The sequence below is a fragment of the Lissotriton helveticus genome, chromosome 5_1 (genome assembly GCF_964261635.1).
Source record: "Lissotriton helveticus chromosome 5_1, aLisHel1.1, whole genome shotgun sequence".
Taxonomy (NCBI): domain Eukaryota; kingdom Metazoa; phylum Chordata; class Amphibia; order Caudata; family Salamandridae; genus Lissotriton; species Lissotriton helveticus.
The window spans coordinates 1,550,068,882-1,550,083,546 of NC_136065.1; the positions used below are offsets into that span (position 1 = coordinate 1,550,068,882).

Consider the following 14,665-nt stretch of genomic DNA (forward strand, 5'->3'; position numbering starts at 1 on the left):
AGGTGGGATTATAGTTGAGACTTTTGGGGTGGGCATTGTCAGTTACGCCGATGATACACAACTGCTGTTTAAGCTCACGCCCGATCACAGAGAAGACGCCACCAACTTCTCTAACTGCCTCTCATCTGTAGCAGCCTGGATGAACCGCAACTGTCTACGCCTTAATGGCGATAAAACCAAGTTGCTGGTAGTAGGGAAATTAGCTTCAGCATGGTCGCATATGTGGTGGCCTATGGAACTGGGCAGTCCTCCCCGTCCGGTGGAGTCGGTGCGTAACTTGGGCATAACCCTGGACTCTGATCTTTCCTACAAATCCCATGTTAATAAAGTAACAGCCAGGTGCTTTAGTATACTGAAGGTTCTCCGTAAGATTCTGGACCTCCTACCTATCGACTCGAGAAAGACTATAGTCCATGCCCTGGTAACCCCCCACCTTGACTATGGTAATGCCCTGCTTCTAGGTTTGAGCCAAAAAGGATTACACCAACTCCAGTACGCTCAGAATGCCGCAGCTCGCCTTGTACTCAAACTACCCCGCAGAGCATCAGGGAAATCCGCTCTGTCCAAACTCCACTGGCTACCTATAAAAGAGCGTATTAAATTTAAGTCCCTCTGCTTCGCTCATCGGATCGCTCAGGGTATAGGCCCGGCTTATCTTCAAAACCTTCTTACGATACATCGCCCCAGTAGAGACCTGAGATCAGCCGGCACGATGATGTTTAAACTCCCCAAAATTACCAGAGCCAGGATGGGCGGACGCTCGTTCAGATATTTAGCAGCCAAATGCTGGAACGAACTTCCGCTCGGACTCCGGATGGAGCCCTCTGAGAACATGTTCCGAAGAAAACTTAAAACCTTTCTCTTTCCCCGGACATAATCTTTACTCCGTTTCTGTTGCCCTTCTGACCCAACCCTGTCTCGTCCTCTAAAGTTATTTTGCAGTATTCAGCGTGGGGACACACTGTTTTTGGGTAACCAGGCGCTTAATAAATGGTTTTATTATTATTATTATTATTATTATCCTGTGGGGCCATGGGTCACCTGAGGTACGACCCTCTCTCAAGGACTAGGATGGCCGAGCGGTTTATGGAGGGATTAGTAAATATCTCTTTACTATGAGCAGTGCACACTGCCCCCACCATTACCTACATCCACATTTAAGTGTGTCCATTGCCTCAATTTGTCTTCTCATCTGCACCTTAAGAAAGATCCCTGGAAGGGGGATCCCCGTCGTAATCAGTCATTATCACTTGTACGGCCTTCTTCTGCCGAACGGGGGGATATGGATGGGGCTCGCCGGTTCTTACTTAGTTGCTTGTCCAGTTTCATTGTAGCTGCTGGGTCCATGAATATTTGCATGTTTCCATCGTGTGTGACTCTAAGTTTCGCAGGATATAGCAGGGCATATTTCACCCCCAGTTGTTGTAAGGCTCACTTGGCGGGCAGGAATTCCTTTTTCGCCACCTGCACCGCCAAAGTGAAGTCCGGGTAAAATGAGAGGGTGTTTCCTTGGTGGTGCACCTCTCCCCGTTCTCTGGCCTGGCTCAGAATAATGTCCCGGTCACGATAGTTCAGGAGATGTGCTATTATGGGTCGAGTTGGGGCTCCAGGGGGTGGACACAACACCAGAGTGTTGTGTGCTCTCTCGACAATGAAGAGGGCGGAGAGGTCATCTCCAAATAGCTCTCGCAGTAGGTTTTTGAGGTAATCTTCCATTCTGGATATATCTGTACTCTCCAGAATACCAGTAATGCGGATATTATTTCTACGAGAGAGTGATTCCAGATCCTCGTTTTTTTACCCTTATTATTTCAAGTACTTTGTCCCATTTTTAATAATTTTTGCCTGTCTTCCACGTGCTGTTCCTCTAAGTCTGAAGTACGTGCTTCAGTTTGCGTGAAACCGTTGTTGTGGGTGTCCACTCGTTGCTTTACCTGATCTAGTCGAGCAGTGAAGAGGTCTAGCTTATTGTCAAAAGTTTTCAAGCTAGACTTCATGTCCATAAGAAAGGATCAGGTGTCTTCATCCGGGAGCGTTGTGTTCACAGCTTGTTCACTCTGCCCCTCACCATCTTGAGAGGATTCTCCCAGACTTGTGTGGTGCTACCCATCAAAGGTCAGTTTGGGCTGTTTAGCTTCTGGTTTGCCCATGGCTGGTTTCCTCGATCCACACATGCATTGCACCTCATGTCAGCATCTGGCGTTAGCTATAGAACATCAGGCTGCCCATGCTTTGCTTGTTGGTGGTCCTGGTACCAGCAACCCACCAGACGGGGGAAACCACTGCTGCGGTGTAGTCATCAGATTGTTTTAGGGCGGGCAAGGGACACTCAGCAAATGTTATTTCAGCAGGATTCAGGGCAGTAACCATTTACTGGGTATCATTGTCTGGTGGGTTGCGCAGGGGGGAGCGGGCCAAGGGAGAGGTCCGGATCGTGACACCTCTACACGGCAGCCAACCTCCCAGCAGTGGTGCCTGCTCGCGGCGCAATATGTATCTAACACGAGGTCCGCAGTACACGAGGCCCTTTTGCTTCCTCTCTCACTGCCACAGGTCACAGCTGTGCCAGCTCCCTCAATCAGCTGGTGTCCCCTCTGCACTATTGCTGTGCCATCCAGGCATATTTGCTGCCCAATTGCGGCTCACAGTCACTTGGCCCACAGGATTATTGATAACCAGCTGGGAATCTCCTGGGTGAAAACAGACAATATCCCAGGCGCAGGTATAGCTGGTGGGGGGAGCACCGGTGGGGGAGGGGGCTTGCACCGGTCAGCTTGCCGGGTTCTGACCCACAAGGAATTTCAGAGGCCTCACCCACCACCACACCCAGTGCCCTGCACACCCATCTGGTGGTAAGCGTGGCTCCGATCTTCTCCAGCAGTCTGCGACAGGCAGCGTCGGAGGGGGGCAGCTCCCTTGTCGCCTCAGACCACACACCATGCCCCACAGTCCACAGCTCCCGGCCCTCCAAAGCCGAGCTCGGCCACCAGGCACCACGGCGTGTCGCCCATTGGGGGAGGCCTGTAGTCCTCAGAACTCAGAGGCCGAGCCCAGCCACCGGGACCCCCGCCATGTCTCACAATTTGGGTGGCTTTTGTTCCTCAGCACTCCGAAATCAAGCTTGGAATCCACTTCTCGTAGCTGACTGCGCCAGTGTTAGCACACCTCTACATCTGTTCCAGCTCTCACACGGCTGTCCCTCCACTCGTGATCCCTGCAGGGCAATTAGTGCATGGAGGCCGCGTGGTAGGCCACAGCGCTCGGGGGTCTTAAGTCGCTACATGACGTGGTCCAGGATGAAAAAAGGCCGCTGTTTCTGTTGTGTGCCTCGGCGTTCCAGAAGATGGACTATCCCATTTGTTTAGTGCGGGTAGAGTCCCTCAGTATGCCGGATTATTCTGGATTTTGTAGCTCAGCCGGCAGAGCCCACTTAGAGTGCAGCAATTTTGCAGCCAGGCAAAGCCGCACCCCCCTTCCTCAAGAACTTTAAACAACAACTTCCAAAACTCCAAGTCAAGCACTTTCAAAGCATCTATGAAGAGCACTACTGTAAAAATCATATGCGCAGTGAAGTGTTTTATTGCCTCATGCATATTTGAGTAAAGCTGAACAATTTTTGAGTGTTTATGTGCAGGAAGAGACACCTTTCTGCACATAAACAATTATTAATGGCATTTTGCTCTTTCTTTATGTGCCACAGAATGCAGCACACATAGAAAAAGCATAAATGAGGAGAAATAAAAGTATTTCCCTTTGTTGTTCCATTGTAACACCTGCTATTTCATGGCGTGAGCTTTTTTAGCACTGCCTCAGATTTACACCTCATGGTAAATCTGGGACAGTAACAAAAAGGAATGGATGTTACGGTGGAAATCCCACAGCAACACCCATTGCACGCCCCCTTCACGCAGATACCTGTGTAAAAGGATAACATATTTACAAAGCGGCGTTAAGCCACAAAAAGTGACTTAACTTCACTTTGTAAATATGGTGCAGGGCATTGCGCCACCAGAACATCAAAAAGAAGTGATGTTCCATTGGCGCAATCCGATTGTAAATATGCTCCCTGTTGTTTTCATTTATTTTGTGGTATAGAGATCCTACTCAGTGATGACATCACAGTATCACACACTTATTTGAAAGCTTCAGCAGTGTAAACAGCAAATATTAAAACTGCATTAAAGCAAATACTAATTCCACATCTCCCCAGCCCTGGGTATGTTTGACAACTGAGAAAATGGAACAAATTGCAACATTACATTGCCATTTGGCAGATAATGAACCTGAGATGTTTTTGACTAACAAACACAGGCTCTCTATCTGGCAAATGACAATCTAATGATGCAATTTATTCCCCTATCAAATGGTAATTTCAAGCTCAAATTATGTTCTCTTTCACACAATAGTGTTCTCACACATTTCAGGCCAACAACAGCGTAAATAATTTTACAACTGCGCACTTTCAAAATGTAATACAAATTTGACCCCAGAACATACAAAAGAGCTCAGCAAAACGGAAAGATCCCCGGAGCAAGAACATTTCGGTCTGACCCCATAGGCAGCTTTATATTTTCCCCAGCTTCATACTCTCCAAAGTAATCACATCAAAAATAAATATAGATATACAGAAATTGAGGGGCTTTCAGGCAGTCCTCGTCATTCATTTGTTTGTTCAAGTGTTTTTCACATTTTCTTTCTGAGGCAATCCTCTTCATTCATTTGTCTGTTCAAGTGTTTTTCACATTTTCTTTCTGACGCAGTCCTCTTCATTCATTTGTCTGTTCAAGTGTTATTCACATTTTCTTTCTGAGGCAGTCCTCTTTATTCATTTGTCTGTTCAAGTGTTATTTACATTTTCTTTCTGACCATCTCAAGGCCTCATTTACTATATTTTGACACACGGCAGCACAGCAAGCCTTCCCTCTGTGCTGACATACATCAAAATAAAAAGGCAGAAATGCGCCGTATCTGGAAGATACGGCGAATTCCTGTCCTTCTCCCCTGCACCGGTGCACAAACAGCAGCTATAAGCCAATGCAGACACCCTTGTGCCATGGTGCATGGGTGCCTGTGTTGCAGGGATGATTGTTGCTGTGCAGGAAGGGACACCTTTCTGCACAAAAACAATCGTTATTGCCGTTTTGCTCCTTCTGTGAGGAGAAATAAAGTATTTCTCCTCGTTGTGCCACTCCTATGGCTCCCCAGGGGAAGTGTAGGACTGTGACGCATTTCCAGGTTTACTACACTTTGTAGATCTGGGAATGTGTCAAGTTACATGGATGTTGCGTGAGAACACCCATAGCAACACCCATGGAATGCCCCTTCACGCAGAGTAAAGCGTGAAAGGGGGCATATTTACAGGGCCATGAAAAGTCACGCAGAGTGACCTTATGTGGCCTTGTAAATATGGGCAGGCACTCTGCGCCGCTGGTGCATTGAAAAAAGTGATGCACCGGGGCACAATGGGCTCGCAAATGAGGCCCACAGTCTATAGAGCGCGGCAGTTGGGAAGCCCACCTCAGTTCTTGGCGCTCGTTACTATGAGTCATGACATTACGTTCTTGCACATGTGCTCCATGTCAGAGCCAGGGCTGATAGCCATTCTATGTCTTCCTATTTTTTAATTCATGTATTTTGTTGTGGATCATTCTTGTGATGGGTTCGTTTTTATTTACTTTTTTGGTAAACATATGTACGCCACCTTTAGACATTTTATTATTTTTATTTGTTTACTTTTTATTACTTTTTACTTTTTTACAGTCAATTTAATGTTTGCAAAATAAGAAATTTGAAAATCGCAGGCTTGCTAAGACCAGACCCATTAGCTCTGCCACTAGTTGTTTTCTGTGCTACTACAGCACCAAACTGTTGTAAGCAACCAGGGCAGCCAAGGTCAGACCCAACTGCATTATGCTTCAACCTATGAGTTTTTGGACATTGTGATGTTTATAAAGCACGGTGTGACATTGTGTAGTTGTCTGTGCCACACCCTTCATGGCACTGCCTGGAAGTGACACCCTGTGGTGCATATCCCAAAATTCAGACTGGCTCCTTTACAATCAAGCTAATGTTTTTTACACCTTCGGAAGGAGGCCTTACCTTGTACCCAGTAACATGTGATTCATTTTCCATCGCTACGACCGGGTCCCACTGGAGTCTGACGTTGGAGCCAGAGAGTTTCCAAGTGATGTTTCCTGGGGGGCGACTCGGTGCTAGAACACAACAGGAAGATGAAACAGGCACACAGGTGAGGTATTTTCCTGTTAGGACTCCCATGTTACCCCCCTTCTCTTGACTCTCCACCCTCGAAGCCTCATGACCTATCCATCACAAGTCAGTTCCCCCATCTAGCCTCCTTCTATTCCATTTGTAAACTCACACTTTATTTATTTATTTAGTGTTTTTATAGCGCGAACATGACCCAATCCTGGGTGTCGGAGCGCTTTACAACTCAACAGCAATTTGTTTTGTTCATAGTTTACAAATTACAAATAATATACATATTGCCTCTTCTGGGCGACCACTCGGGTTATGGTAGTACATGACATGACAAATTTGCATATAAAATCATTTCTAAAGAAATCGTGCAGTCAGAACTGGATGACAGTTGCAGGACCAGACCAATATCCATGGCTTGGTAGAGGTACCTTCATTAGCCAACGTCCCAGAATCTTGCATAAGGACTAGAGCATCCCAACAGGTCTGACTGAGGACCATATGGGAGACTCGATGAAAGCGACTTTAATTCTCTTAGGCCTTGCAAGCTTTCTCTCCAGGGGTTCGCACATTCATTTATCAGGCTTCGTGGCGTTTCCCTCCAGGGGTCGCATGTCCACTCCCTCCCCTTCATTCTCTGCCTAGCCTCGTGAATTTTCTCAGTTGGACCACATGCTCCATTCTCTAGCTCCCTCTTCCACACTCTTCTCCGCCCTCTCTCCATGCCTCTGTCTTGTCTTCTTCTCCTGCTCTGTTTCACACGCTCTATTTCGCCATCCCCTTCTTAGTGTCTCTCTATTCCTGTCTGACTCTCTTTATCCCGTCTTTCGTTCTTTCTCCCACCGTCATGGCCATTACCTCCAAAACCTCGCACTTTGAACTCTGCCTGGCCGTACACTATCTGTACTCTTTTCTCACCCAACATTAATATCGTACACCTGCTTTGTTTCTCGCCCAGGCCTCTGAAGAGAATGCGCACGGGCCCAGGTTGTTTAGTCTTTGGCTACCAGAGGAAGAAGGCCGGTAGGGCCAACCGCGTCCTCTCCCTCCTTGGACCCATTTTGTCCACTTATGGGTGAAGCATTTAAAAAGCACATAGACTGAGTCATAAGTGAACATATATGACACGTTGTGACCCCCTGAGGTGTGCTTACGTGCTTTGGTAGTGGTGAGGTTGGCGGAGGGGCTGGGCGGCCCAGTTCCTGCGCGGTTGTAAGCGCGGACCGTCACATAGTAGGTGGTGTCAGGCCTCAGGCCGGTGACGCGAGCAGAGGTCTCCAGTCCGGCCGTCCTGACTCTGTCTGCTGCCGCCTCCTTGTCCCCGTCCTTCCAGTACCGGATCTGTGCAAACAAGACGACTACGGTAAATCTATTTATTCTGGAAACTAGGCACCTGCATTGCCTAATACACTAAGCTGTTTTCAGATAAGTCACAAGGACGCAACCTCTCCCCTCGACTTCTGTAGGGTACCCCCACTTACAATAATACCAAGCATTGGCAAAGGTAATAAATGGGTCTCGCCTTTCTAATGAGTGTCCAGCCACACGCTCTGCCAATGCTTGCTTGTACAACATTGTTGAAAATAAGTATAAGAACAAATTCAAAATACTGGGGAATAAACATATCTTAAGCTATCTCAAAACTGTACATTTAATTCCATATTTTCACTTATAAATGCCATGGTTTATTTTTCAAATACTTTTCATTCAGGAAATGATTAACAGAATAAAAAAAATAAACAAGTGTCAGAATGTAAAGAAAAATATTTGTTTTAGTTTCCACAGGATTCAGAACTTAAAGACATGTTCCAGCCAATCGGACCCCTGCAGTAACGCAGGGAGCAGAACTATGGGCCTCCAGGAAAAGAGACATCCCCTTTCCAGTCATGCTAAGAACACCATTTGCCTTAAACGTCAAGTCAGTGAGTGCAGCAGCCAGCCGAACTCCCAGCATCATAAAAGCCTTTGTCAGACAAAGCATGTTCTTCCATGCAATATGCAGAGTCAAGGAGATAAATAAAAAAAACTTCCCTTAACTTCTGCTCTTTAGTCCTACCCAAGGAAAAATATACCTGTTGTGCTTTCACTGGGAGACGGGTGAAAGCAACAATGAGAGAGCAGGGGCGGTGGCAAGTGTTTGAGGGGGAAAGCAGTACACGAGGTAGAGATTTATAAAACATATGTTCACTCATTGAGTGCTGAATGAAAAAAGAAAGAATAGTTCACTGAATGTGAGTCATTGAAGGAGACAAATCGTGCAATCAAAAGGGTGGTAAAGAAGCCATGCTTCATGGAGGAACAAAGACAAGAAGGTGAAGGAAAGCTATCAAACTAGAAGCAAGCAAATGAGAGTGACAAGACAGCCAACCAATGGTATGCAATGGTCCTGTGCAAAGCCCAGTGTAGGGTTTTGGCATGGTCTATAAGAGATCTTTCGAAAACACACATCTAAAAGTTATCTGTAGGCAAGGCCTAAAAATGTATACTTAGTTGTATTCTCTGGTAGTGAACTTTTTTGTGTGGACACAGGTGATGCACCACATCTTTCAATGAAGAAAACAATGCCATCACATGCTGTTTAATTAAATGCAAAAATGCAGTTTAGTTCTTGATAAAAGCAAACACAGAAATCATACCGTAGGAAATATTTAGTGCCACTTTTAGAAAAAGTGTTTGTGTACTTTCACTGACTTGCGGTGTTAGTGAAGAAACACATATTGATTCTTAGGAATGTATTACTTCATTGACCCCAGAACTATGGTGGTGAGGTATTCCAAGGAGCTGGCTGCCTACCCCCCGTGCATGTATGATAATCCAGGATGCAAAGCTGGTCTGATAGTAGGGTTATCCAATCAGTGCATGAGGGCAGGTGCCTTTAACAAATCATTCATCAAGTGACTGATGGTTTACCAAACAAGTAGTAAATCTGCACACATTAAGTACTCCTTGAACGAGTGCAAATTTACAATGTTTTGGAATTCACAAACATTGGCAGTAGTAAGCTTGGAAGGTTGTTCTTGTCTCAAACTTCCAGGTATACTACTGGCAAATACCCAGAAGCTGATGGGATGAATGCTTGTAAAGAGTCTAACCAGTAGCAATTACTCAGGATAGCATTCCAACCCAAAGATTTGTGCCCCTTGTGCCACTCTAGATGGAGACCCATCTACTAAAAATCAGTACTGACCCTGATCCTCTTGGAAACAGCCCATTCTGAACAATGGTCATCGCACTCTTCCACCCTGTACCCACTTCTTTTTTAGTTAGGAATTTAGCGATTCTCACTCCTTCAAACCGCCCAAATCGCACTGACCAAGTAACCTGCCGTCCAACCTCTCGCCCAAAATACATCCACACTGCCACAATTCCATTTTTCCAACCTTTCAACCATTCATTATCTAGCCTTTATCCATCAATACATTTTGTACCCATTCTCTCCAAACACAGACTATCCCTTCCTTCCATTCACACATCCGTCCCACCTTTCACCCTTCACTCTGCCATGTTTTTATCATTCAGCCATTTATCCTTTTTTCCATCCGTCCATTCTTTCACCATTCCATCCATCCATTGACCATGCCATCCTCTCAGCCATTTTACCCCGTCAATCTTTCATCTATCTATACTTTCAACCAACCATCATTTCTCTCTCCTTTCCATGTTTGCTTCATTTCACTTTTCACTGTTCCCTTCCCTTCCCTCCTCTCCTTTCACTCTTCCTCATACCTTCCTTCCCCATCTTCCCCCTATCTATTTAGCTCTCTTTCTTGTATCCCCTTACTAGTCCATTCACTCTATTTCCCACTTTCTGTTTTAGGTTTCGCCAGCACAGCGCTTGATATCATTTCTTCCCTTGCCCTTCATTGAACTTGGCTCATTTGGCAGTCCCTGGCCCTCACTCCTCAGCCTTACTGGTATTCCCATTCAGTGTTATTTATAAGCTGGTGCCGGCAAACTAGGCCTGGGTGATTTTCCAATTATGCTGGCGTAATTTTGGAATTTTCGTTTTAGGCTTGTTACGCAAAATTCCCCAAATTCTGCCGATTATGTAATTATGCTGCTGTTCATGGTAGATATATAACAAGGGAGAACGGTAAAAACACAAACACTCAGAAAGCAAACTGCTGTTGTTCACTGCAATTGTGTTTTTGTGCTATTTATTTAGTGCAAAAGTTGATGCAAACAGCTTTTTCCCACTAAAATATAGTGCTAAATGACAGATTTGCATTTCACATAATTATGCATAATTTTCCCAAAATTTCAAACATTTTGCACACGCCTACTGCAAACATGCATACTGAAAAGAAACCAGACCACCTGACTGAAATGCTAAAACAGGGGCTCACAACTCCAATAACTTCAACTCACTTACCTCATAGCCCTGCAGCACTCCATTGATGTCCTCCTCCTCCACGGCCTTCCAGGTAACATCCATGTCAGACGCAGACAGCGCCTTGGCGCTCACGTCACTGGGAGCCACACGGGGTTCTGGGAGACAAGAGAGATTGGTGCTGATGACTCACCAAGACACACTTATCACTGTTCTAACAGAGACTGAGGCCAAGGCCACCTGTGCCATACTGATGCTGCATCCCTTTAGGGGGATGCGTTATTCCTGCTGGGGGTAGTGAGAGCACAACACTTGTCAGAGGATGTCTGAGGAAGGCCACACTAGTCCTCATAGTGAAAATGCATCAGCCCACATTCAGAAACCCAGGAGTTTGGAATCTGAGTTTTAGATCAGCAGGAAGCAGTGGCGGCTGCTCCGCTAAGGCTGAGGAGCATCGCCCCACTACTATTTGAGCAGTGAAAACGATAAAAATGAAATGGTAATGACAAGATGTTATTATCATTTTATTTTTTTGTGCGGGACTGGAACCAGGTCGGGCGGGGCTCACTACTGTCAGAGTGAGGAGTTGTTTGAATTCCCTAAGTGCACATAACCTCTTGGGTAGGCCAAACAGTCATGCGCATTTAGCATGTTCTCCGCCTGGCTGTGTTGCACAACCCAGTGGAAAACATGCCCAGGCTCCCAGGCACTGCCAGAGCAGTCTAATAGGCTGCTCAAACCAATCACTATGCTCATGTGATTGGCTGGGAGAGTCTGAGAGCCTGGACGCTTCCGATGTGCAGCAGAATGAGGATGGAGGAGAGGTCACCCCCTACCCCCCGTTTTGATGCAGCCGCCCCTGGATCAAGGATCAGTGTGCTGAATACTCATTGCTAAAATGTGTAGAATCATGAGTCAGAATCTTGGCAAGGAAAACTAAGCCTTCCATCCTTTTAAATAACAATTTCTGTTATTTACAGAGATTAGAAAGCACACAAGAGGGGTATGAAGTGTGATGCTAACAAATACTGACAACGCCAAAGGGTGTAGCTTTATTGAGCTAATACATGCAAGTTAAGCAATGAATAAATGGTATTAGCACGTGTTAGCTCATGAAAGCCAGACATATTTGCCTTGACAATGCTGGTATTACCTAGGCATTATCACATCTTGATACAAATGAGGCGAGTTTAAAACATGGCATTTTTTTTCAAACTACATCATATAACAATCTAAACATGATAAACAACCTCAACAGCCACTAATCACTAAGCTTATGTACACTGCATCACACTTAGATGAATTGTTAATCAAGTAAAATAAAGAGAAGAGTGCTAGTTTGCATGTTTGTGATTTATACTGTTTTCCAAACAACAGCTTTAATCAGCTTGCGCTGCCAAATAGCTAATCTGTAGGCATAGTTCTAAGAAATACCCCACATTTCCCTTGTAAAAGGAAACACATTTTTAAATACAACAGATGCACTCCAAGTTTCCATTGAGTGCCTTTAACCATGTGTTCCTGTTTGGTATAAGCAAAGTTGAAAAAAGAAGTGAAATGAAGTCAGGCTAGCCAGGAAGCTTTTTCTACAATCCTGCTTTCATTTCAGTGACATAGAAAGATAAACAAATTATATTAAAGATTTCCTTGCAATCTGACCATCTTTTCACATAGAAAAACAAACAGGACTTCGAGAGCACCCTTGCTATCCCATAGAGTAAAGCAAAGGTCAGGCAGCAAGCTGGAATTCATCATAGTACTGTATTTGTTTCTATGTGAAACAGAAGTCAGTAGAAAATGAACCTTCATTATAGTCAGATTTTGTTTCTATGACAGAAATGAGAGCAAGAAAATAATGTGGCTTCCTTGATATGCAGTCTTTGTTTACTAAGACACAAAGCAGGACTATAGTGATGGCTCACTTGCTATCCAACCAAGTGAAGTAAAGATTGTATAGCAAGGGAGCCTTAATTACAGTCCTGCACGTCTTCCTATAGAAACAAACGTATGATAGGCAGGGGACTTTAATCTTAGTCCTGCTTTTTTTTCGATGACACAGACATGAAAGCAACATTATCGTGGAGATATACTAGTCTTGAAGATAGAATCAAAAGAAATATTGGGGCATATTACCTACAAACAGCGATATTTATCGCTAAGTAGGGTTAGCGGCAAAATTATTATCGCCGCGCTTGACCGATTTTTATCGCTGAGATAACTTGCTATTAGCAAGGTTTATCTCAAAAGCGATAAAAATCAGGCGAAATGCGTGAATATCGCTGACAATACAGCGATATTCACGCATTAGCGTGAAACAGCTCTTAGCCATGTTATCCACCTCCCATTGGATAACATGGCTAAGAACTGGTATTAGCAGGCGTTAGCTTTTGGAGATATTCACGCTTAGCGCGAATATTTCCATCACTTCGCCTTTGTAGGTAATAGGCGATAGCGATGTTAGCGGCTGTTTTCAGTCGCTAACATTTTGGCACGCCCACTTTGCATGTCATTAGCGATAATTATCGCTGACATGCAAAGCGGGACCCAAAATGCTCGCTATCGCCTACAAGCTGTCGCTAACTGGTATTAGCGACAGCTTGCTAATTGGGCGAGGAAATTTTCGCCGCTTTAGCGGGAAAAAGTCGCGCTAAAGCGGCGAAAAGGCCCTTGGTAATATGCCCCTTTGTGCTTTGGCAGAGGGGCAGATAAGTCGATATAAGCTACAAAAAAGAATGAGTCAGCCCTGCTGGCAGCGCAAATTAAGACCGGCATTGGCAATTGGTTTCGCCTATGTGAAATCTTTTGGCTTTGTCAATGTTTTTTTTTTAATGTTGCACAGCAGTGCAGTTTACATTGAAAAATAATACTGGGAAAATAAATAAACTCCCACACAGCAAATACCAAAATAAACGCATACACAGAGCCACTGACACGAAACTTGAACATGACTCACCCATTCCGAAGTCAGGATTCCTGACTGTAAGTGCAATATAATTGCAACAAAATGCTGTTTAAAATAAACACTTGCACAGAGAAAGCGTAAGACCCGCCCAAACAAAGATCTGAACACGATATGGAGACTCCAATAAAAAAAAAACACTTGCACAAAGCCACTGGCATAAAGTACATTAGAAATTAAATTTAACGGCGAGCGTAGCTTCGGCGCTACCGCAAGATGGCGGTTTCCCTGTAAGCTCCGCTCGTCTGCGGGACTCGCTTACGGCGAAGAGCCGTCTCCTCAACCAATTAACCCACCGGAACAGTGGAATTTAGTATCGGAACATGCCGTGAGCAATTTGTTTTCTTTTTGCTCGTTTTTTATCTTCCAGTATCACCGCAACGGCTCCTGCTTGTTCTCCCTCAGCTGCGAGCAGCCGCCATTTTGTGCCGCCCGACTCGCGTTTTTTCAGCCAGGTAACATCTGAGGCTTTCCTTCTTCAGCGCTGCTGATTTTACTGGGGTTTAAATGTCTTCCTTTACTTTTGCAAGCATGGATGCCTTCATTGCTGACTGAATGCTGCCTTTTTGCAAACCATGAATGGCTCTTTCATTTTTCCCCAGCATACAATCTCCTCTGCGACACAACGTACTCCTCCTCTCTGTTGCCCTTATTTGCCTTGCAACCTAACTATCTATAATTGGATGCCACCTTGATACTTCTCAGGTACTATTTTTTTTTTTTTTAATGTGCGCTTTTTCTGCATGGAAATTTTGCCCTTCCCTCAGGATTTTGGAATGCACTTGCAATTTCCTAACGTTGCTAAATATATAGCATTTTGCTTTCGTGTGGCGGTTTGGGCTACACCACTTTCCCTTCCCATAGCCTTGCTTTTCGCTGTTCTGTTTAAGGGAGTGGGCGGCCGTCTTCATTGACCGCTGAGCCCATTCCTCCCTACATATTTTCCTAGCAGGCTAGCGGGGGATATTTGAGAATTGATTTCTCTATTACCAAGTGTGGATGAATTTTTCTCTTCCTTTGTACCGATACTTCTCCTGAGGCATACCATTTGCGCACATCCTCTGTGTATCATCTCCTATCTCCTTTATCTATTACAATGGCAAATGAGTCACATTCGGCTCGGTCCTCTGTAACTGGCACAAAGCCTAAAAGGCAGAAGA

General features: G+C 45.0%; 1 protein-coding gene across 1 annotated transcript in view; it reads right to left on the bottom strand.

Moving 5' to 3' along the window:
- The window catches only part of CNTN2 (contactin 2), a 323,201-nt gene that overhangs the window by 34,289 nt on the left and 274,247 nt on the right, over window positions 1-14,665 (bottom strand). The window contains exons 19-21 of the mRNA XM_078644632.1: window positions 10,589-10,704; window positions 7,371-7,557; window positions 6,100-6,212 (exon numbers count right to left, since the gene is read on the bottom strand). Of these exons, the coding sequence (XP_078500758.1) occupies window positions 6,100-6,212; window positions 7,371-7,557; window positions 10,589-10,704 (416 nt within the window). The remainder of the gene's footprint in view (window positions 1-6,099; window positions 6,213-7,370; window positions 7,558-10,588; window positions 10,705-14,665) is intronic.